General features: G+C 44.7%; 1 protein-coding gene across 6 annotated transcripts in view; it reads right to left on the bottom strand.

Annotated features, from left to right (window-relative positions):
* The window catches only part of FHOD3 (formin homology 2 domain containing 3), a 427,145-nt gene that overhangs the window by 143,250 nt on the left and 260,243 nt on the right, over positions 1-23,652 (bottom strand). For 5 of the 6 annotated variants that reach the window (XM_054583546.1, XM_054583548.1, XM_054583549.1 and 2 more), the window contains 3 exons: positions 12,828-12,939; positions 5,959-6,053; positions 201-344 (listed from right to left, as the gene is read on the bottom strand). In XM_054583546.1, the coding sequence (XP_054439521.1) occupies positions 201-344; positions 5,959-6,053; positions 12,828-12,939 (351 nt within the window). The remainder of the gene's footprint in view (positions 1-200; positions 345-5,958; positions 6,054-12,827; positions 12,940-23,652) is intronic. The other variant, XM_054583550.1, reaches the window with a different exon arrangement.

The raw sequence follows: 23,652 nt of genomic DNA, 5'->3' as shown, positions 1-23,652 counted from the left end.
CACAGAGTGCCAGGCCCACCCTCAGCGTTTCTGATTCAGCAGGTCTCGGCTGGGGCCTGAGAACCTGCATCTGGAAGAGCTCCCAGGTGTTGCAAGTGCTGTTATATCACACTCAGAGCCACAGGTCTAGAGTATGTTTACCTTGGCCTTTGACATTCGTCCAAGCGGCGAGATGCCTTACAAAAGGCATGTTCTGTTACCTCATAAATGTTCAACTGCTCCACTAAGTCCAGGTCAGTCCCTTTCTTGTTCAAGTGCCGCTGGGACACAGCTGCAATGCCCAGCTCCTCCAGGCAGTCCACCACGTCATAGAAGGTGTCTTGGTCTGGCAATCCTGACAACGTCTGGACAAAGAAAGAACAGGGCACAGACATGTCTTGAGGACCTGTCTCCAGGCTCTCAAGGCATTTTTATTTTTTGCGTAGTAGACAGTGGCCATGATCATAATAATACAGGACAAAGCAAGATAGAGGACAAGTTCATTTGAGAAAAGATTTCTTTAGCATAAGAAGAACAAACCCCAAGATCCCATGCTGTTAGGTGCTGCGTACTCTCCTCCCATTGAGTGTTGGCAGAACACTCCCATGGTTAGGTTACATTATATGGCAAGGGTGGAGGGATTTTACAGATGTCATTAAGGGCCCAAGTCAGTTGATCTTGAGTTAATCAAACAGGAGGTTATCCTGGGTGGGCCTGACGTAATCAGGTGAGCTCTTTAAAACTAGGCTGAGGTCTTTCCTGAACTCAGATACTAGAAGAACGGTCCTCCCATTGGCCCCTAAGCAGCAACAAGTCACCACGAGTTCTACAGCTGCAAGGAAATGAGCTCGGCCAACAACCACAAGAGCCTGGAAGAGGATCCCAGGCCTCAGCTGAGACTCCAGCCCCAGTCAACACCTTGACTGCAGCCTGGTGAGACTCTGAGCAGAGGACCTGGCTAGGCGGTGCTGGATGCCATCCCATGAAAACTGTGAGACGATACAGCTGTGCTGTTCTAAGCTGCTAAGTTTGTGGTAATTGGTTACATGGCAATAGAAAACCAACATAGTCAGTGATCAGAAACTCCTATTAAGAGCCATCTACCAACAGCTGAAGTGATAACAATTTAATGATTTCCTTTTCTTTCAGTCTGGTAGGCCTTCCCCTTGGTCTGCGTAATTTAGGAAAACATGAGAAATTGTAAAGCAGCAACTCAGAGACAAACAAACAAATAAATAACCCAAGAAAGAAAAAGCTGACTTCTCTTTGAATTCTTCCTCTGTTACAAGAAGGATGATCTCAGACCAAGCCTCTTGTCAGAACTGGAATGACCTTTGAGGTGATTTACTGTAAGTCCCTTATCTTATAACTGAGGGACAGAAAGGGCGGGAGGAAAGGAATTTACCAGAGGTTACAAGAGACCAGGTCTTCAGTAACCTCTGAAGACCTGGAATCAATGCTGTGCTCAGAGCCGCTGTTCTAGTCTCCTCGCCTCACACACTCATGCCCTCTACACAAATTATTCTGACCTTCAATTTCAGACTCAGACCATTAGTCCCTATTTATTTCACTATCTTTGCATTTCTAAGAACCCTACATACATATTTCAAAATTACTGTAAATGTGGCAATTTGCTTTGGAAGAGAAAAACACCAATACTTTCCTAACGACCACTTCACAGCACCAACTTCCCTAACACTTCTGTTTGGAGGCTATTCATGTCGGAAAGAACGCCTTTCTTCATAATGCAAACAATGCCCTTTTCCTTTCTAGGCAGAGCCAGGAGGACACAACTCACTGTTATTGAGATCAGAAATAAGCGAAAAATAACCAGGATCCAGCAGCTTAATAAGTCCGTGACCCCAGCAAGGACACAGAACGGGGAGCTGTGAACAAGCTGAAGCTGTAATAAATGCTGCGTACACCTAAGTGTTTTCACCTGCACGGGGAGGGGACTACACATCCTAGAAGCACATTCACCTGTTTCAGCTCTTCTTTCACAAAAAGCCCAGCCATTTTGCCACACTCCTACCTCTCCTTGGGCCCTGCCTTCCCGTTTCTACCCTGACTCCTCCCTGCCACTGTGCCCACTTCTGGCAAAGGGGGCAGCTACTCCAGAACAGTCCAGGAGGCAAATGTCCCCTGATACCTTCACTCTCAGGTGACCCCTCATAACCTGCTTCCTGCTTTCTCTAAGACCTTGTCTTGCCAGATCCAGTGGCGAGTGAATCTTCACAGGCATCCCTCAGAGGGAGAAATCTCTGTGCTAAAGGACATTTTAGTTTCCTCTCCCTGGGTTTTCACTGATTCCATCAAACCAGTGTGGCCAAAGCCTGAACACAAGCATCCAGGGCAGCATTATTTGTGAAAACCAGAAGCTGTGAACACCCCAGTCTCTTTCAGTGGGTGAAGAGCTAAGCAAACCGTAGTGTTATCTACAATGGGCCTGGCACAGCAGCAGAAAGGAGTGAGCTATGAGTGCGCCTGGTAACGTAGATGAACCTCTTCCACCAAGAGAAGCTAACCTCAAAGGCATACATCCTATACAATTCCATGTGACGTTCTTAAATGACAACACCATAGTGACAGAATGAATCACTGGTTGTTGGAGCACGAAGAGGGGATCGGGATGTGATTGTAACAATAAAGATATTTTGGGGAGGCAGACATTCTGTATCCTAATTATGAAGACTATCCTTAACTATATATGGGTTAAAACTTACATAGCTAAATAGCAAAGGAAAAAAGTCAATTTTTGCTGTACAGTAATTAAAAAAAAACAATAAAATGAAATATAAAAACTATATAAATATAAAATGAAAAATAAAAAAAAAGGCAAATACTACGCATGAATTCCGTCCGAGTTACTGCTCCTTGGCCCTGCTTCCCGGGGGCTCCTGGGAGCCCTCCTTCCCTGAACTCTCCAGCCAGCCCCCTGGGAATACGCCTGCTATGCATCTCCCCACTCGCCTCATCTTATTCTATGAGGTGGTCAGTATATGATCCCCCTGCCAAGTGGGGGAATTTCAGCTGGATCAAGAATGGCACTACATAACTTCAGCTTCCACAGTAGGAGGTTGTCTCTGAAATTCCCTCGGATCTTCTGATCACATGGGGCTGGGGACGGGGCCAGGACAGAGGTGAGAATTAGTCTGGATCTTGGAAACCGCCCCCATTAACGCCCCTGTTTAACAAAGGAGCATTTCAGTCTCAGAAAGAACGATGAGCTGCCCAGAATTTAGTCCCTTTTTGTGGTCATAAAAATGCTCACTTTTTTAATTCCGTATCATTAGGACATCAACTTTTCTTAAGTTGAAACAAAAGAAAAGCAATATAATAATTTCCTAGATTTCAAAGTCTAGATTTTTCCCAGACCCACATAACATGTCACTTTGTTATTTTGTTAGGGGTCTTAGAGGACTGGATTCACTGGGGCAATGAACGTGACTAAAACACAACAGGGAACAAACCAGTGTGGGCTCCAGCAATCTGTTGACCTTTTGGAAGAAAAGATGCCATTTGCAGTAATGTCCTCAGGACCTGCCTGGACTTCCCCCGGGACAGAACTAACAAAAGATGAGATAGTACTGCCAGACAGAAAGAGTAAGCGAGGAATTCCTGAACATTAAACGCGCCTGAGGCCAAGGAAAGTTTGAGACGCCCCGGTGCCTGCCAGGGATTGGCAGCGGGACGGCCACACCGTGCCGACGCTGCCAGGGTCACTGGAACAGCTGAGCACGGCCTCCAGCCATAAGATGGGCAGCATTACAGTGGAAAACACTGGGCAAGAGAGAAAATTCCATTTTTGCTGAACTCAGTGTTTTCCAAAACAATGTCAGTGACCGAAGATGACGGGAAATTGATGACCTTAATCTTAAAAAACCAACAGAAAATTGCTTTAAAATTGCATGGTAAAATAAACTCACAGATTTTTAAATGAAAGCAAAATTATTATCTACCAAAAAGTGGTGTTCACTCCTCACCAGAACTGCAATAGATTTTCCTGTGTCCTCATCAACCAATGCCTTTCATTAAAAAGCGATCACTGCCAATGTGACCCAGGGGAAATGGCATGTTGTTTTACTGTACATTTCTTTTAATCTTAATAGGTTTGATGTTATTAATTTTTTGACTGGGCTCCTAATATATTTAGAATAGTATCATTTTCCATCCTATTTATCTTGAAAATAATTTCCCAGTTTGTCACCTGCCTTTAGCTTTTATTTGTGGTTTTCATTTTTACAAATAAGACTTTATAGAGTTTTGTGCACTGAGACATTTAAGCACTTTCCTTTGGAAATTTTCTTGACTGGTTTTACTGTTAAAGTGACCCTTTACCTAACAGAGACCAACCAATCTTCACATCGAGTTTTTTCTCATTTTTCTATGGTTTGATCTATTACATTGAACTATTTAATTGATCAGGCATTTATTTTGGTATATGGTTAGAGTATGTTTTTGTTTATTTCTGTGTGGTAAGACCTCCCCCAATCATGAATAAGCTAACTCGTCCCCCTTGGTTTCAGTCGCAGCATGAGAAATCCTGTGCACTGGGGTCAGTGCTGGTGTTCCTCGGCTCCCCTCATCTTTCTGCTGAGCCAAGAGCCAAGACCACCTTGTTTTGATCCTTAGAATGTGCACGACATTTTCATATCTAGTGGAAGTTACTCCTTATAATTATGCTGTCCTCTACCACTTCTCTCCAGTTCCTGAGGAAAATGTTTCTCCGGTTCCATTTCAGGGAGAGACTCTGGGTGTTGTCTGTGGGCCTGCACCCAGCAGCCTGCAGAGTACACGGGAAGGCCCCGGCGGGGCTGGCACGCGGCCTGGGGCCCAGGCTGCAGCGATCTGCAAGAAATAACCGCCCGACCCAGCCTCGGTTATTATGGAGGAAAAGGTTGAGGCCCTGTCAGGAGGGAATTCCAGTCCAAAAAGTGGGCTGCCCCAGGCCAGTGTGAGACCAACCCCCTGCCAGAGGAGCATCTCTGGGGATGATGCTACAACTGCCCTTCAGGTGGTGACCAGGGAGGGACACGATGGGAGGAATGAGAGCAGAAGGGTGTTGTCACCATCTTAAAAGGAGGATGGGACTCACCCCCGGGAATTTTTCACTCAGCCCCCAGCACTCAGAATTCAATAAGCAGTGGAATAAGAGCACCTTCATCTCTTCCTGACCATGTACTATTTCCTTAGAGTAAAAATTGCTAATTAGTTTCTTTAAGAAAAATGTTTTTGAGGGGACATCTTTATAGGAAAAGTTGTCATAAAATTCTGTCATAATCCTGGTTTTATTGGAAAAGACCAAAGCACAGGAAGCAAGCAGACACAGGGCTTCACACATGTGTGCACCAGTACGCAGGCACACATACCATGCGTGAGTGCAAAGGGTTTTCTCCTGCGAAGAAGCATGCCACAGCCATGGTTTCCGCCATGGTGATGGGGCCCGTGGGATGTGGCTCTTAGTCAGAAGGCAAATTCTAAATGTTCACATTGTATTAGTTCCCTAGGGCTGCCATAATCAGTTACCACAAACTGGTTGGCTTAAAACAACAGAAATTTATCCTATTAAGGTTTGAGAGGCTAGAACTGTGATAACAAAGTGTTGCAGGGTCATGCTTCTCGCTGAAGCGTGAAGTACCCTCAGGGAGGGAACTTCCTTGCCTCATCCTGGATTGGCTGCTGGAAATCCTTGGCTTTCTTTAGCATCACCTGGTTTATAGAAGTATCACTCCAATCTCTGCCTCTGTCTTCATGTGGCCGTCTTCCTCATGGACATGTATATACGTCATCTTCCCTCTAGGTCTGTCTCTTTTCCTGTTCTCATAAGGACACCAGTCAACTTGGATAGGGCCCACTCTAATGACCTCATGTTAACTTGACTACATGACCCTATATTTTCAAATAAGGTCACATTCATAGGTACCAGGGATTATAGCTTTTGAGGGGAAACAATTCAGCCCATAACAAACATTGACCAACCTTGTTCACTAAAGTCATTGCATAGACTAGCAGCTCCGTGTCGACCCCATCTTTTTCCTCCAGGATTTCCATGATATTTGACCAGGGTATGACTCCTATGAGCAAAGCAAAAATCATTAGGAACAGAAATTCAACATTCCTTATTCAACTCACTTCAGGGTTTATCTACAGATTCTCTACCCAATGATGGCAGTGTCTCTCTGTCACCAAATATCAAAGTGTGACACGAGCTTCTAATTTGTGATGATATACCCCATTATCCTTATGTACTTGAAAATGCATATTTTTCAGTGTCAGGAGGCCTATCAATTTGATTGAAAGTTCGTTTTATATTAGTTATGTGACTTTCAAAAAGTGCATTCACATGCAGTGTTTTAGGCCATGTATTTCACTCTCTAAGTGCAAAAATTTCTGATAATTTATCTCTGAGCATCAGTGCTCTATGCTCTGATCTCCTGCAAGGGAAGGGGATGTGGACGATCTTTACACTCATGCTAGCAGGGGGCTGTAGGGACTAATAGTGAAACGCATGTCTAGCAAACATTTCAAGAACAGAAGTATATTATCTCTATTTAATCAAGATATAACTACTGTCTAAGCTTAAACCAGGTACAAGGCACTGGGTCTAGTGGGAGGCTGCCCTCAAGAGTTTTACAATCTAATGTAGCAGGAAGGCCTGAGCACCAGAACACACGGCAACACAGAGTGAAGGCACTCAAAAGGCAAAAGCACTTATCGACACCTGACGCTCAGCGAGGGAGGTCTCCTGAGTGCAGCTGGTTTGGAGGTCTCGGCACAAAGGAGGTTCCTAAATGGGGCTCTGCAGGCATAGGCTCATGGGTGGTTACCCCCTGACTCCAGGGGGAAGCAGGAAGACTTGCACATCAGCACGGCCAAGGCCAAGGCTGCAAAAGGGACGCAACACCCTGACACAGTTCCTGGGCCTGAGGCAAATATTTGAAGTGCTGCCTTGCCCTTGGCGTGGGCGTGCGGAACATGAAGCTCTTTCCTGCTTTCTCTGTAAAGATCTCAAGGATATTGCTTACCTTTTGCTGATCAAAGTAAATTCTAAACTAACCTAAAACCAGTGTCTTCTAAATGCTGGTTCTTGGATGGGTTGTGTCAGAGCAAAATGTCTGCTGAAAAGGGAATCAAGATCCCTGAGAAGGCACGATGTGGGTTAAGTTGGGGCATTTTTAAAAGAACTAGAGGGTACATGCACACAGTAAGATAAGGAGAGAGGACAGAAGGATTTTTAAAAAGGAACAGGAACCTACTATACGATGTGAAAGACAGAGATGTAGTTTGATGTGGAGATCGGTTGGCTCTCCATCAAGTGAACAGAGCCTTTTCCTTGAGCCAAGTTGCCCAGTTGGTCAGAAAGAGACAGGTTTCCATAACCCTTTCAAATTCTGAACACAAATGCATGAACCTTTGCCTATTAACTGCTTAATTATCTTCTTGCTGATGTTTATCACCAAACTATGTTGAAGTCCTCGCTTATTCTTCAAACCCTAGCAAAGTAACCACTTCTGCCCTCAGGACAGTCAATCGACGGGGTTAGTAGGTCTTGGGTCTCACTGCCCAGGGGCATTTCAAGCACTTTAAGTGCCCGTGCTTGTGTTTATAACAATAATAAGGGCAACTTCTATTATTCACATTCAGTACCCGACCCTAGCAGAAAACACATTTTTATCAGTTATCCGTGCATGATTAAAGGGAAGACTGTACAGGAGAGAAAGCACTGAAGTTAGGAACTTTAGTGGTGCTGGTGGGCCCAGAACTGCACCCTGATTGCATATTTTGGAGCCAAAGATGCAAACACAGCAAGGGCAGGAAAGGCTGAGAAGCAAAGGGAAGCACCTTATAGAGGGGCAAGTAGCCAGATTGTATCCTCCCTCTCTCACATATAGACAAACCCAAATATTAGCTTAATTTAATTGAAAAACAAATTCTTCAGCTGAGATATCTGATTCCCTTATTAGTATTTAAGGATTTTTAAGTCTGTAAACTAGGATATATTGTAAAATAGGATACTATTGGGATGAATGTTCATTCTACTTTTTGGTGGGACCAGAAAATGGAAAATATTTAGAAGAATGAAGGTAAAGGGGAGAAAACATTTTGGTTCAACACAACAGCCTTGGCCGGGCTCAAGCTGGCCTAGGTTAAGCACCAGCAGCTGTAACTTTCCCTGTAGTGGCCACCTGCTGGAACTAAGTGGTCCAGTTCACCAGAGCACTGCCTTTGCTTGGCCCATACAGTGATTATCTGTGTGCGTGTGTCTGTGTGTGTAGGTGGGAGGGGGGAGGGGTCCTGTTATAGAATCATAAACCATATAATCTAATTTCTCCACATAATATAGAAAGACACTGAGCCCCAGAATGGTGGAATGAATTGCGGCTCAGGAAATGCATCTGAATTGGAGGGACAGTATCAATCTCACAGGATTACTGTGAGGTATCACTGAGATAAACACTTCACCTTTTTGCCTTAACACTGACAAAGAAGTACATTAGAGGACAATAATTTCCTTAATCATGATCCTTTGTCCCTCTCCAACTCTGCCCCCAATCACTGGAGTGAATGTAGGCTCTGTGAGAGCCTGTTTTTTTCTCTGATGTTTCAAGCACACAGTTGGTATTTAAATATCAAAAATATAAAAAATTCTTATATGGAAAATTCTTAGCATGGTGCCTGTTACAGGGTAGGCACAAGAATGTCAGTAGCTGTAATTGTAATGGGCGTTGGGGGTAGCGATGACGCCCCCAGGGGACAGGCTCCTAGGCCAGTCTTCTCTTCCCACCAAACCAAGGTGCCTCTCTCTCAACCCAGGATAAATAAGCACAGAATAAATCGCTCAGTACTTTCCCCCTTTTACTTTCCTCCTAGGTCTCTGCATTAAACCCCAAAGAAAATAATACATTTAGCAAAATGCCTTGTACAAGAGTTGGTCTAATATTCGAACAGAAGGTCCTCACAGTATGTTCCATGTCTTTCAACACGATTGATGAACACACTTAACATACATACTTCGGCTATAAATACTAATGGAAATAGATCTTGAGTTCTGTCAACCCCTGACTTCCACCATGCTCTGTACATTCTTCACAGATCAATACATCCTCCAGCAGAAGTCAGAGACAGGACAGCTTGAAAGGAAGGCTAGATATTTCCCCCTGTTAATCATGTGTGGAACAAATGTTTAAGAATTATGTCATATCTCATCGCCTCACATTCAAATGAAAAATGGAACTTCTTCAAAAGCAGTACTAAAAAAAAAATGAAGGAAAAGGCAGACTGAACCAAATTAGTGCTGACTCACAATTTATGACTGAAATTTCAAAACTGGTTACCCAGACTGGTCACTTGCCCCATCCTCTGTCTGAGCGACAAACCCTGATAGTCAGAGGGAAGGGCCCCCTTCCCAGGGCTGCAGAAGGCTCTCCGCCAGTTCCTCGTTGATCACCACAAGGAATTTGCAAGGAAAGGGGGTCTCTGTTATGGCAGCATGATGAAGCAAGACCCTTTTACGGGCTTGCATGTGCATTTTACTGTCTTTCTATCTTTTTGCTGGTCCCTGTCCACTAGAAAGAGAAAGTGACTTGAACATCCAACCCAAAGGGAAGATGACTCAACAGTCTGAGCAGACATGTGTGTCTGCTTTAATGCAGTTGTTTTTGTTGTTTTTTTAACACATTGGGGAAAGATGGCCACCGCTTTGTCTTGGGCGGGGGAAGCTGAGTAGAGCACAGAGCCTTTGTATCATGCCCCAAGGGCCACCTGAAATCCACCTTTTCATTCCAGCCCCTGAGCAAATGTGTCAATTGCCTGGATCAAACCGGGCATTTTTAATTTTCATTAATTCATAAATATCTATTCGGCCCTCTGTAGGACTTAGACCCCTCAGCTTCTTGCCAGCTCCCTAACTGGACCACTCGTGGCCAAAGAGTAAACTGTCCACACTCACACAGTGAACTCTGCTGGTTAACCCACATGTGACAATGTTCGTAAAGCCACTAGGGGAGTTTATTCTGGGGCAGCTCCATTTGCTGTTGGTGGAAGTAATATTTGAGGACTTGTAGCTTATTTGCTCATTTTCTTTGTTGATTCTTTGAATCTGATAGTTTTCATCATCCAAATGAATTCCTTTCTATTAAAACAAACCAGTCTATACTTTAACATATCCATTCTCTGCCCTATCTCCCCAGAGGAATGTGTCTAAAGCCACTTGACAAGTAAAATTTATGGCTTAAATTTGTGCACAGTGGTCATGTTCAGTTGGCCCTTGGTCACCTCTGGCACCTCTGTCTACTCTCACTCTGCCCAGAGGAAGTGGACAGCTGCTTCTCAACCTGCTGGTGGAAAGGCACCTAGAAGGCATGTTGCTCTCTGCAAACACCCTGATGTATTTATATGTTTAATTCCATCATGGGATTTAGGAACACTTTTACTAGCAGTAAAATAGAATGATGTTATATGCATGCATTATAAAATTATGGCCAAGACCACACATGTCCACAGAGTAACATGCTATTGAATCACATGTGATAAGCAAAGTCTTAATTGTTTCCATTAGTGATATTCCTTTTTTTCCCCCTGGCTGCTAGTGCTCAGTAGCAGAGAGATGACAGTGGTTGCCCAAAACTTAAGAGATTTTATAGGCAAAAAAAGGATAAAAGAAAAGAGAAGAAACATGAGGTTAAGTAATTAATCTATTAGTTTCTTTAATTTTTTTTTTTAACAAATTGGGGAAAGATGGCCATGATTTTGTCTTGGAGAAGAGACTGAGTACAGCACGGAGCCTCTGGCTGGGACAGTAGATGGAGTCCTGAATGAGGGTGCCATGCCCTGGGCTTGTCTCGGGATGGCTCCCCCAACCCACAACACTCCCTTTATGAAATGTGAAGCCCAAGCAAGGAAACTCTGAGCTCCCAACTCAGCAAAGTCAAAGCACAACCCCAAGGTCATGCCAAGGGCCCCTAGGTTACGTGAAATTTAAGACAGGAAAATGAAGAGTCCATTCATCCTCCTAAAGTAACCCCCAGAGCTGGGAAATGGCGCCTGGCTCCTCCAAGCCTGAATGAAAGGATCTGCCTCGCTGTCTTCCCAAACAACTCCCTTTGGCCCTAAATCTCATTCACTGGCCTCGGATACACCAAATCTGGTTTCTTAGCTATTGGCAGTCTTCATTAAGGATTCACAGGCTGGCCCCATGGTCTACTTTTGGCCATAAGAAATTTCAAACCTAATACCAGATGGCAACATGCTATGGGAGAAAAAAACACATAGGCCTGCCCTGACCAGGAACCCATCGTCCAGACTCACAGCCCCTGGCTGTACACTAGGGCTTGTCTCTGTCACGCACATCCACACAGAGGCCCAGAGAGGACCCCGGCCTGCAATCCACCATGTGGGGAGCTGGCATCTGCCTGTGCATTCAGGGGAAAAGTATGGGAGCCCAATTTATGGTTCTGGATGGTTTTCATTAACTTATATCCCAATCTTCAAAGTAACCAGTGATCTACTTTCTTTGACCTTTGAATTTAGCCCTGGAAGACGGGTTTCAGGGCAACATTGAATCTCACACACAAATAATTTGAATCAAAAAGGGTTAGTTAGGCCCCTTGTTTCCTTTTGACAGTTGTATCTCGGCTGATTTGTGCGTGGCCTTGTGCACAGGTATGCATACACAAAACCGTAAGGAAATACATCACCATGTTAACACTATTTCTCTCTGGTGAGATTGGAGGTTACTTTACTATTGTCTTCTTTATACTGTTCTATTTATAAATTTTCTACATAGAGTATTACTGTTATAATCATAAAAAGAAAATAAATGTTATCAAGTTTTTGTTCGTTGAGTTTTACTGGGATGATGATGATTATGATGATGATGATGATGATAGTATCTTACTGGGGAAGAAAACCAAAAGGTTTTTTTGTGTGTTTTGTTTTGTTTTTTTAGGATAAAATAAAGTACAAAAGCCCAACCTCTTAGCTTGAGGCTTCCCACTATTATAGGGGCCATAGCATGTTACACACTAAACCAAATCCAAAGCTGATTCTTCACCAGGTAGGTGACACAGGCCAACTAGGCGCTGGGGCATCGACAGGAGAGCCAGGCACGCTGTCCTCAAGCAGGGCACGCACTCAGGAGAGACGGGCAAAGAAAACAACGCAGCAGAGAAGAGGGGCACGCGGCTTTGAGAGTGCAGAGCTGTCTGGCCCAGGGTAGGGAGGGCGTGGTGCAGGCCCGGTGGGAGATTGGGGTGCAGGCGGACAGGGGCTGGATGCTACAAGGTCCAGTGAAGGATTTAGACCTAATCCTGTGGGCACTGGCAGCCACTGGCAGGTATTAGGTGGCAAATGATGTGACCAAATTTGTGTTTTAGAAGAATCTTCCAGCTGCAAAGGCCAGGGTAGCACTTTGGGGAGGCAAAGGACACCAGGTGACAGATGGTGAGGGCTCCCAGTGAGGAAGGGTTGTGGGATGGAGGAAGGGGAACAACGAGGGGCCAGAGCCAATAAGAGCATGTATGAAGGGCGGGGAGGAAAGGGCCAAGATGTCGCGGGCAAGGTGGGAAAGGAGAAGGAGCTGGTCCTGTGTGTGTTCAGTGGCAAGGGCTGGGGACAGAGTGTAAAGACAAGCCCAGGGTCAGGCCTGTCCTATGAGTGCTGCCAACCTTTGTTCTGTCTCTAATCTTCATATATTTACTATCCTCCCAAAATATGTTTCCTGCAGTGGGAGGTCCACACAAAGGGAATTCTGTTTATTGCTAATCTTGTTTTGAACATGGGAGAAGTGGAAGGCTTCCTGCATCAGATATTTTTACCTTGGTGAAATGAGGGTGGCGGGGACCACTCACCTCTTTTTGTGTCGACAGCAGAGACGGCCTGGATCAGAAGGGGCGCATTGGACTCCGAGTACTCCACGAAGACAAGCAGCAGCTTCAGGGCTGTCTTCACCACCAGGCGGAACTGCGCAGAAAAGAAACCATCACGTAGGGACAGACACAGCCATGTGCACCCACAGGCCTCACTCTTAACAGCAGCTGGCACCCAGAGCTTGCTGCGGGCCAGGTGCTCTTTTCAACTTACACAGGATTCTTCATCAGTGCCTCAGAAGGCAGGTGTTAGAATTACCCTCCTTGCACAAATCAGGAAACTGAGGCACAGAGTACCCTGCCCAAGAACACACCTCTAAAGTAGAGCCAGAATTTGAACCCAGGGCCATTGGTCCCAGCACTCACACCCAGGAGTCTCCAATATCCCGGGCAGTGGTTGCTGAATCAGTTACAGTAGTTCCCCCTCATCCACGGGGATGCATTCCAAGATCCCAAGTGGACGCCTGAACCCGCAGATGGTACCAAACCCTTTCTACTATGTTTTTTTCTTATACGTACACATGCATGATAAAATTTAATTCATAAATCAGGCATAGTAAGAGATTAACAACAATAACTTAAAATAAAAAGGACAACTATAATATACTGTAGTAAGTTATGTGAATACGGTGTCTCTTATTGTACTATACTCACGCTCTGTTTGTGATGATGTAAGACGATACAAGGCCTACATGATGAGATGAAGTGAGGTGAATGACGTAGGCATTAGGGCGTAGTGTTAGGCTACTGTAACGGTAACTTGAACACAAGCCCTGCAATACTGGGACAGTCATCCTGATAACCGAGGTAGCTATTAAGTGCCTACCAGGCAGAGAGCACAGTACAGTGTGGATACACTGGACAACAGGATGATTCGTGTTCATATCCCAGGTGGGATATAGCAGGACAGCACAAGATTTCATCATGCTACTCAGACTGGCAAGCAATTTAAAAGTCATGAATTGCTTATTTCTGGAATTTTCCATTTAATATTTTCAGACCACGGTTGACCGTGGGTAACTAAAACCACAGAAAGCAAAACCACAGGTAAGGGGGAAGGGGAGATTACTGTACTCTGCCTTTTTTAGACTAGGATATTATAAAGTAGGAATGATCACAATGCTTACTTTTCTGGTGAGGACACAAGGACCAGGAGGTTAAATGACTTGTCCAACATCACAACAGCTAACTCACGTGAGCAGGAATCTGAACCATAAGCCGTTCTTAAAACTGAGCAAAGAAGGGTATCCAGGGCCTTAAAACCCACACTTGGTGGGTCCAAGGCATAGCATTTGTGAGGAGCCACACACAGCCCAGGGTCCCTCCCTCACACAAGTCACAGGTGACTCGCCCAGAGAAATACCCAAACCTCCCAAGTCTGCACAGCCAGCCCTGGGCTGTGGCAGGTGCGGAGGATTTCAGGTCAGCTCCGTCCCTGTCCCCCTGAGTCACTGAAGCAACCTTCACCCACAGTCTTCCTTTCCTGGACCCACTTCCTTCTAAGAACCTCCACCTCAGGACACTCACATAGCAACTATTTACTGGAAATGGGTTTGAATCGTGCATCTAAGGAACCATAAGCCTGCCTGGCCTGCTCTCCCCACCCCCAGCCGTTTGTCTGCCAGTGCCCCGCCCCCAACAGACAGTCAGGTGGTGCAGGGGAGAGGGGCTCACTTGCACTGTGTCTGCAGGGCCTGGAATGGCGTTTGGCACGGAGTGGGCTTAGCAATGTTTCCTCAGTGAACGAATGAGTCGATTAATGACTCTCACCTCCACCACCGTGGGTGTGGAGAATCGGCTCCAGGCTCTCCACCTGCAGCCCAAGGAAGACCCAGGGCCTCCTGCAGGGGTCTTCTCCATCAGAATATTAGGGACATGTGGAGACTTTACAGAGAATGTGGAGCCCTGTGCCCAGAGGGAACAGCGTAAGAGCAGCACGCACCCTGTCATTTCTCCAAAACCATGCAAACACCTCCACTCCCTTGGCCTTTTCTCCTCTGTCACACCACATTAGTCTTTCTTTTCCTGGAATCCACAGCTCTCCAGACAGTCCTGTGGTTCTTAGAGGCCCTTTATAGCGAAACTTCTCGAAAGAGCTGTTATCTTTCTGGCTCCACTTCTTCACTTCCAGATGACTTCCTCAACAGAATCCAACAAGGTCTCTATCACCACCAAGCACATTAAATTACTCCTGTTAAGGTCGCCAGTGGTCTCCATGCAGTCAAATACAGTGGTCACTTCTCTGTGCTCATTTTAGTTCAATGAAATGTCCTCTCCAGAAACATTATCCTCCTACCATGGCTGACTCAGGCTCCTACCTGAATGGACATCCCTTTGTTGGCTCCTTCTATGGAACTCAGTCAACCTCTGGGTGAAAACAAGGCCCGGAGTGCACTCCTGTGCCCTTTCCTTCTCTCTCCACACACTCTCTCTAGGTGAGCTCATCCAGTCTCTTGGTGTTAAGTCCCATCTGTGACTCAGTGCTCACTGTTGTTCCCCAGGCCTGACCAAACTCCTGGTCCAGATGACTGCACACTCACCTGACCCCTGGCTCCTCCACTCGGATGCTAACAGGCACATCAAATTCCATGTGGCCAAAAGAGAACTCTTGATTTTTACTCATGCTCACTCTATCCCACCTACAGCTCCCAGCCTGTTGCTTGCACAGTCCCCAACTCAATCCAAGGACCCACCAACCCAAGTGGCAAGTGGGAGTCACCCTGAACTTCTCTCACCCCATTCTTACAACAAATCCATCTGCCGGTGGGGACAGACCTCCTTTCGAGAGCTGCCCTGATTCCATCTACCTCCCCACCTCCCTGTACACCTGGACCACTGGGAGAGCCTCCTATGTATATACATCCACTTTCTCCCCCTTAAGTCAGTCACCGAACAGCGGCCAGAGTGACCACCACACTGTCAATGCCCCCCGACAGCTCTGCCTTGGACTCAGGAGACAACCCACTCCTGTAGGGCGTAGGTCCTGTCCCTCTCCCTCCTGCCCAGTTTCCTCCTACCTTTCTTTAGTCATGTGACTATATGCTTTCAACATGCTGAAGGGTGTTTATGATTGAGAGTCTTCTTGTTGGCTATTCCCTAAGCAGTCACCATGGAGTGGCCTTGTCCTATCCTTCAGGCCTGAGACACTTCCCCTCATGGGAGATGTCTTCCTGACTACTTCATCTGAAGGAGCCCCTTGTCACTCTCACATCACCCAATGTTCTTCACATCCTTTATTATGACTTGAAATTTCTGCGCACGCATTTGTTCACCGGATACTCCTTTGTGGCCTCCAGCTAAAACATAAGCCCTGTGGCAGAGATGTTTAATCTGACACGCAGGAAACAGCATCTGACCCCCAGGAGCCGCTCCATCAGTACCGCATGAGAAGGGCAGGCGGGCACACTCTTTTCACAGAGGCTTTGTCTTCAAGTCCATCCCCCTGATACTGTGTGGAGCAAGTCATCTTGGCCCCAACTACCATTTCCTCACCCCATCACGGTCCCCAGCAAAGCTGAGGCCCCTGCACAATTACACTAAAGACAAGCAGCATCTTGAACTTCCAATTTCACAATTATGTCCTTGGCACACTGGGGATTAAGTTCTTCAGAGGGATTTCAGCTCTTTAGGGCATTTCACCTTTATAACTTCAATCTCACATTTGGTCCTCTGTTCCCTGAGATGGAATAAACTAAATTCCGGGGTGTTTTTTTCACCAACTACAAGGCTGGGGGTAAGAAGAGAAGGCATGGCATAATGAACTGCACTATCTTTGTACATTCAGGGCTGCAGAAATTTCTCCAAGTAAATAAAACTCCCAGCAAGTCCAGGCTTGGTGACTTCCTCAGTGGGCGGACTGTCATTATGTGGTTTAAGCCTTCTCGGTGCCTTCCTGGGAAAGAACCTGGCCGCTGCCCAGCCCCGCTCTCCCGTTAGCTGCTCTTGCAGGGGCCTCCTAATGCCCATCTCATCGAGGTTGCTTTTGAGCATCTCTGTGGTCATGGCCTTGGTTGACATGGTCCCAGGACCCAGAGCCATTCTCCATTATTAGGTTCTCTAATTAAGAAACCACTGTTTTCCAGCAAATCTTTTTCTGTTGGTCTCAACATGCCTATTCATGTTGTCTTCTCCTTTGCTGTAAAGAATTCATGTGGAGCTTTTTTTTTTCTTTTGGCACTGTAAAGATGGGGGAGAGAGAACTCCCAAACCCTTGATTCATGATTTCAGATTTCTATGAATTTGGCTTCAGTTGAGTCTAAGTTTACGTTTATATGTGTTTGGAAGACTTACTATGTAAAAATCCATAATATATTAGGTAGTTAAACTACTTTAGAAAAGAGAGGGCACTAGAACATTAACTTTATGGAAATGCATGGTACTAGCTGTGAGTATGTCCTAACTAATCATCAAAATACATCCAGCAGGGCTCCTCCCCAGAAATACCTTACTAGCATTACTGCATGCACTTGAAAGTAATAAAAGTACATTACTTCAAAAGATCTCTACATCAATCCCTCACTTATCCAGAAAGCACTCAATCTGATGCCCGCAAGTATGTGGAATGCAATCAAAACCATCCAACGCCTTGGAACAGCCACAATGGGGGCCACACGCCCATTCCTCCAAGTCCAAAGACCTTACTGCTCATCTCAGAGCTCTTGAAAATCCACACTTGGTACCACTTGTGCTTCTCTTAGACACTCGAATAGGAGTGGCTATGGAGACTCTTGGCCCCCATCCTCTGAAAGGGGCAGAGGAGAGACCAGTGACAGGTTGGGTAAGGCAAGTCCACTGCAGCACCAAGAGCAAGGATCATGAATGAGGAGGATGGGAACAAGCCACACAGCTGCCAGCGCACACACCACTGTGTGGCTCAGGCACTGGATGCTTCTCTATGGGATGTGGCGGTGCCACTTCAACCCGAATCGTCTCATTTTCAACTCTGCCTTCATGTTCCCCTTCACGTTCTAATGAACAGTCTCATTGAAATGACTTTCAACCTCAAACACTTGCTTGTATGTCTAGCACCAAGGGAAAATCAATCAGAATTGATTCTCATTCTTCTGGACAATCGATCACTTGGAAAGATAAAGCAACCAGTCATGAAAGAGTCAGCCTCAGAAGCAGTGTTCCAAAGGCAAACGGGCTGATGCGGAGAGTGAAACTCCTACATCCGGAGGTTCTGAGTGGCCACTTGGCTCAGGTTATTGCTGAAGGAACTCAGAGCCTGGACGGGGGTGGACTGGCTGCACCACTTCCAGTCCCTTCCAACCCCAAGATGCTCTGCTTCTTTCAATACCTTCAGCACCTTCCAGATGCTCAGCACCCAAGGAGGTGCTGAGGGGGTGTAAAGAAGCCATGGCCCTGCCTTCAGGAAGGTGGTCACCCCACTGCTGAGAGAGGGCCCAGAACACCTCCACAACACACAACGGAGGGTGTTACCCACACTAGAGGCCCCTCAGAGCCAGGTCTCTGAGGGCAGGAAGCCCTTCCCAGGGCACAGCCCTTGCAGTGAGGAAGAAAGTCAGCGGGGTTCAGAGCTGATCTGGCCACCCTTCTGGGTTTCCATGGAGCAGAAAAGCTCTGTGACAGCCTTTGGGTTCCTGCTCACGCAACCATTTTACCTCCTCGGGGCTGAAGGAAACACTGAGGGTCTAGAGTCAGCCTTTGGGCCACACGTCACCTACTTTTCATGTAACTGCCTTCTAGGCAATGCTACTGTTCTAGTTTAACATTGTCCTTTCTAATTAATTATGCTTTGTATTGTTTTAAAACACACAGCATAAATAACAGTATATAACAGGAATCAGAGACGAGCACTTTGTTGTGGGAAGGGGGGTATGAGGGGGCAGCCAGGGCAGGAGAACAGAGCCGGCTGTGAACAGTTGTGCTTCTCATGTGTTTTTAGCACATTTGGGGGTGCCTGAGCTGAGCTTGTCTTTCCACTGCAGCTCTCAGTTTACACCCTCTGTTCCTACTCAGTGTAAAACAGGGGCCACACGTCCTCAGAGGGACAGAAATGCCTTCAACCAGGGCTGTGCCATTTGTCAGGCCTCAGGCCGGGGAGTGAGTGTCCAGACTGCATAAACAACTCGGGGCTCCAGTGTCACCTGCCTGCCAGGGAGGCTGGGATGGAGGGGAATGGGATGATATCGCACGATGCTTTCACATTTTGAGGTTGGTTTGTTTTCACTTTCTGGGTCAACCCATGGAGAGGGTGTGAAGTCAGCCTGTCCAGAACCCAGGTGTCCAGGTTTTAGATAAAATGTAACCACCATATGTATGGAAAAGGAATAAAAGGCAATTTTCCTCAATAATTTCGCACTTGAAAGTGAACTGAAACTCCCTGCAAGTTTTATTGTACTTAGAGAAACCCAGGAACTATACTTAGCATGTCAAATACGCTGCTTATTAAGTAGAAATAAAAGTATTCCGAAAAATCTCCAAATTCCTTCTCCTCTCCTAAAAATTCAACAACTATAAAAAGAAAACAATTTCCAAACTTCAGGATTTAAATTACAAAGGGAGTTAGAAAATGATGCTTCATTCTATCTGTTTTGTTTCCACTAGAAAAACATAAATACATGTTATAAAAGTGGATGCTGGTTATTAAAACTGAATTCAAAATTGGTGAGATACTTGATCTATAAAGCTTTGCCACTGTTTACAAGCATCCCAGGAAGAACTAAGAATATCTACGTATTCTAACAACAGAAAAATTAAAGTGACTCACTTAAGAGCTTCTTAATTAAACACTTTATTCCAATGACATATACTTAAGCTCAGAACTCCTGTGCAACCATCTCCGATGAGGCCTTAAAGCCTTTGTAAGTGCTTATCTAACAGTCCAAAAGAGCCCTCAGCCTCTGCAGCCTCCCCCTCCGAAGACACTGTCAGCAGAATGAGGTATGTCTAATCAGAAATAAAGTATACACCAAATATGTCACCTGAGCACAGAACTCTGGGCCTTTGCTCTCAGGTGCCCCATGTAGACACCAGGGCTGGCACATCTGCCAGGACAGGAAAACACCTACACCAAATCCGTGTGCGGTGGCCTTGGGGCCTGATGGAGGACTTGCTTAGGAATCGGCTTTGTGATGAATGTACTAGGCCAACTGCAAGGCTGGGGACCCCTTAAGATTTTGCTAGTGAGTGGATAGGAAATCTTGCAGAATGTTAAATACAGCAGACTGTTCAAAAATAACTAAGACAAATGTCAAAATAATAAATAGCGCTATAAATGAACATTCTTTTCTATTAAGATAAAACTCTGGGGCTTAGCTGGAAGTTTGTTTTGTTTTTAAAGAATAATGACTAAAGGTAGATAAGACCAGAAAATGTCTACTTTGCTAATGTTCCCTTGGGATATTCATTGTAATTATGAAGAGTTAGGTAACACAGGTACCACAGGTACCACAGGTAACATAAATCCATCCTGTTATTGTTAACTAAAACTCTGCACTGAAATACTGCCTTAAGGAACGCTTTGAAGAAGAGAAAACCAACAAGGTTGAGTACTTTTCCGGGTGGTGACATCCTTATCTTCAGATGCAAAATCTCATGTTCTAGGATGCTATGTAATTTGCCAGACAGCTAATTTCTGGAGGAAGTAAAAAAAATAAATAAATTTGCCCAATCTGATTCTCTACTATGGGGAACCCTATCTTTCTCTCTTGTGCAAAAACTTAAGCCTTGGAGAAATGTGATAAATATTATTTTCCAAGCAATAATCAAGGTTAAAGAACTTGAAGTAAATACCGGCCCTGGAAACATGACAGTGGACAAGAACTGAGCCTCAGTTTGGTGAATGTGCTGTTAGCAAGAGTTTGGCAGCCAGCTCCCATCTCCTTAAAGTGGGTGGAAGAGGGTGCACAGGTGAGTGCTGGCAGGTGGGGAGGTGCATGGAGATGGCGGTCAGCAGCCTGGCAAAGGCAAGCCTGAGCCTGCAGGGCCGCTTCTGGGCGGGCTCCCAGAAGCCTCTGCTTCTTCTGGTCTCACTGTCCATTCACCACTCCTAGAACATCTCTTCACAAGGAACAGCACACGAGCTGCTTCAGGGTTTTAGGATCACCTCAAACATTCTTATTTATTAGAACCACCATCCCTATTCCTTCTCCAGCTGCTAGTCATTGGCCACTTCTCCTAAAAGGGCAGAAGAGTCAAAGCTTCATCCCCGCTCCTACTTCTCACGTTTATGGGTCTATGGAACATGGTGAACTGTCATTCTGGTTTATCAAGGAGCCTCTTGAGAATCAGGGAACCACAATCAGCTCCCTGAGTGGATTGAAGAAACTGCTGTTTCAGCTCTGTGGCTGGAGACCATCCTGGACCATGAGGTCCCCTCAACATGCTAGTCCCTATAAAGTTGGCCCGAACCTCCAGTCTCTTTCTCTGACACCTTCTTGAAACAATGACTAGTAAGACTCCCCCTGCCCATTCTTTTCTCTTCTACTGAGATTATCCTCACATGAGATCAAATAAGTGCGAATTAGTTTTCTGGGTGTCATAGCCAAAGAACCAGCAGAAAAGCCATCAATAGTCCTAAAGGGGAAGCTGGCCCTTTGTACCCACAATGTCCCTAACATAAACATTACATGACTGTGCCATTAAAATTTGTGGAATTCTACATTTTTTACCTAACGAAACATTGATAAACATGGAGAAAAATCAAACACAGCCTCATTCACTAAATATGTTTTCTTAAAATTAGAAACAATGAAACTCTTTAAATACTGCACAGAATCAGAAACACTGTCATTATTTAAGAATGAGACAAGTCAAATGAATTATAATACATTCATTTGACTGAATATTATATAGGCATTAAATATTACATTTTTAAAATATTACAAAACATAAAAATGCCTTAAATATATTTTTAGTTAATTATGTATGAAAAATGTAAAGAAAAATCAGAAAGAAATGTACAAAGTTAAAAATCTTTATACTTATGTAGTACTTCAGGTGATTTTTACTTTTTCGTATTTCTAAAGTTTTGTACAAGAGTGTACAGATGCCTCTTGAGAATCAGGGAACCACAATCAGCTCCCTGAGTGGATTGAAGAAACTGCTGGTTCAGCTCTGTGGCTGGAGACCCATCCTGGACCATGAGGTCCCCTCAACATGCTAGTCCCTATAAAGTTGGTTATGATTATGTTACTCATAATCATAAAAATCTCAATTAAAGTTTTAAAAGTTTATTTTTAATAACAGATTTCATATTACACCAATAAACTTTAGCTGTTTTTCTCCTCAATCTGTTATCATTAACTACATCATAAAAATTACCTTTAATCTAAGTTTCTATGAATAATATACATACTTTAAACTATTTTTAAAATACTTTAGAAAGATTAAATTCAGAAATGCAGTAGAATTCATTAGCTGAGTAGATCTCATGTTACTGAATATATTTAACATGTTTTTAAATCTATAAAATTAGACCTCTGACTTCTACTTAGAAAGCCACAAGGAGTGTCCCTCCAAACCTAACGATAAGAAAAGCCAAATAATCATTGAAATCATACCTTTTCTTGGGTCCATTAGAAAGTTGGGGTTTTATGGCAACCAAGTAGCCTGAACTCTAAGGAGGTACAGCTTTCCTTCCACCAGATAAAAGTGGGACACTAGTAATGGCCCTTCTGAGGCAGAGTAGGGAAGGAAGATGGAGCCTCCATACCAAACAGTAAGAAAAGCCCAGATAATAAATTTAGCAAACTGTTAAAAGCCAAGCACAGCCTACCATAAGGGTATGGAACTCCTGGGAGCTACAGACACAAAGGAATTTGGCATCCACTCACAGGCGCTCTCCCTTGACCTTGATGCTACTCATGAAGAAGACTGAAGGGGGCGCTAGAGACATAAAAACATCTCCCCATAGTGCAGACTAGGCTGTGCCCAGTCAAACAACCAGAACAACAGTGACAACCCCACCGGTTGAAGGGAGCAGCCACCATGCCACCTGGAAAGGTGGGCAACCAGGCACAGAGCTTTCAACCAGAAACTACAAGATGTACAAAAAAGCAAGAGGAGTCCAAATTCCCACCCATGCTGTCATAAAACAAAGCAATCAACAGAACTAGACTCAGATTTGACTCAATGTTGGAATTAACAATTCAATAATTACCATATTAACGACTCTACTGGAAAAGTGCACAGCATGCATGAACAGATGAAAAATTTCAGCAGAAGCAAACTATAAGAAAGAGTCAATGGAATGCTAGAAACACAAAGCATGATAAAAGTAATGAAGAATGTGTTTCAAAAGCTCATCAGAAAGGCAGCACAACTGAGCAAAGAATCAGTAAACTTAATGATAAATCAACATAAATAGCAACCCCTCCCCCCAAAAAAACAACACAATGAAGAAAAAAAAGAGTAGATAAAAGGTTTACCCACAAAAAAAGCATTTACTGTGTCAGTCATTGGAAACATTTCAAAGCCTGAAAGTTTCCTTTCCTGGACAGAAGCCATATACAAAATCTTAATAAGCATTCTACTGAAAGTGAAATGATTCTCATGGAGGCACACAATTTCTGTTCCCCGATGTGAAGATCCAAAGATCCAGAGAGTCAACATCTTAGGAAATGATGTGACTTAAATGAGGGCACAGCTGCTGGTCCATCACATGGACAACAGGACTTCAGATCATCATGCTTATCAGGACAGAAACTGTGCTCCATTTTCTACATTTAGACACATCAATTAAAAGAACCCTTCATAAGACTACTAAGAATAACAGCATCATATTTGATGCTCTGAGAATTTATACTGCAGGTACCTGAAACAATGCAAAGTTAAAATTATT

This window comes from Pteronotus mesoamericanus, unplaced genomic scaffold (genome assembly GCF_021234165.1).
Source record: "Pteronotus mesoamericanus isolate MK-2021 breed Mesoamerican mustached bat unplaced genomic scaffold, CSHL_Meso_final contig_74, whole genome shotgun sequence".
Classification (NCBI taxonomy): domain Eukaryota; kingdom Metazoa; phylum Chordata; class Mammalia; order Chiroptera; family Mormoopidae; genus Pteronotus; species Pteronotus mesoamericanus.
Note: the sequence above shows the minus strand (reverse complement) of the source record. Positions and strands in the feature narration are given on the sequence as shown.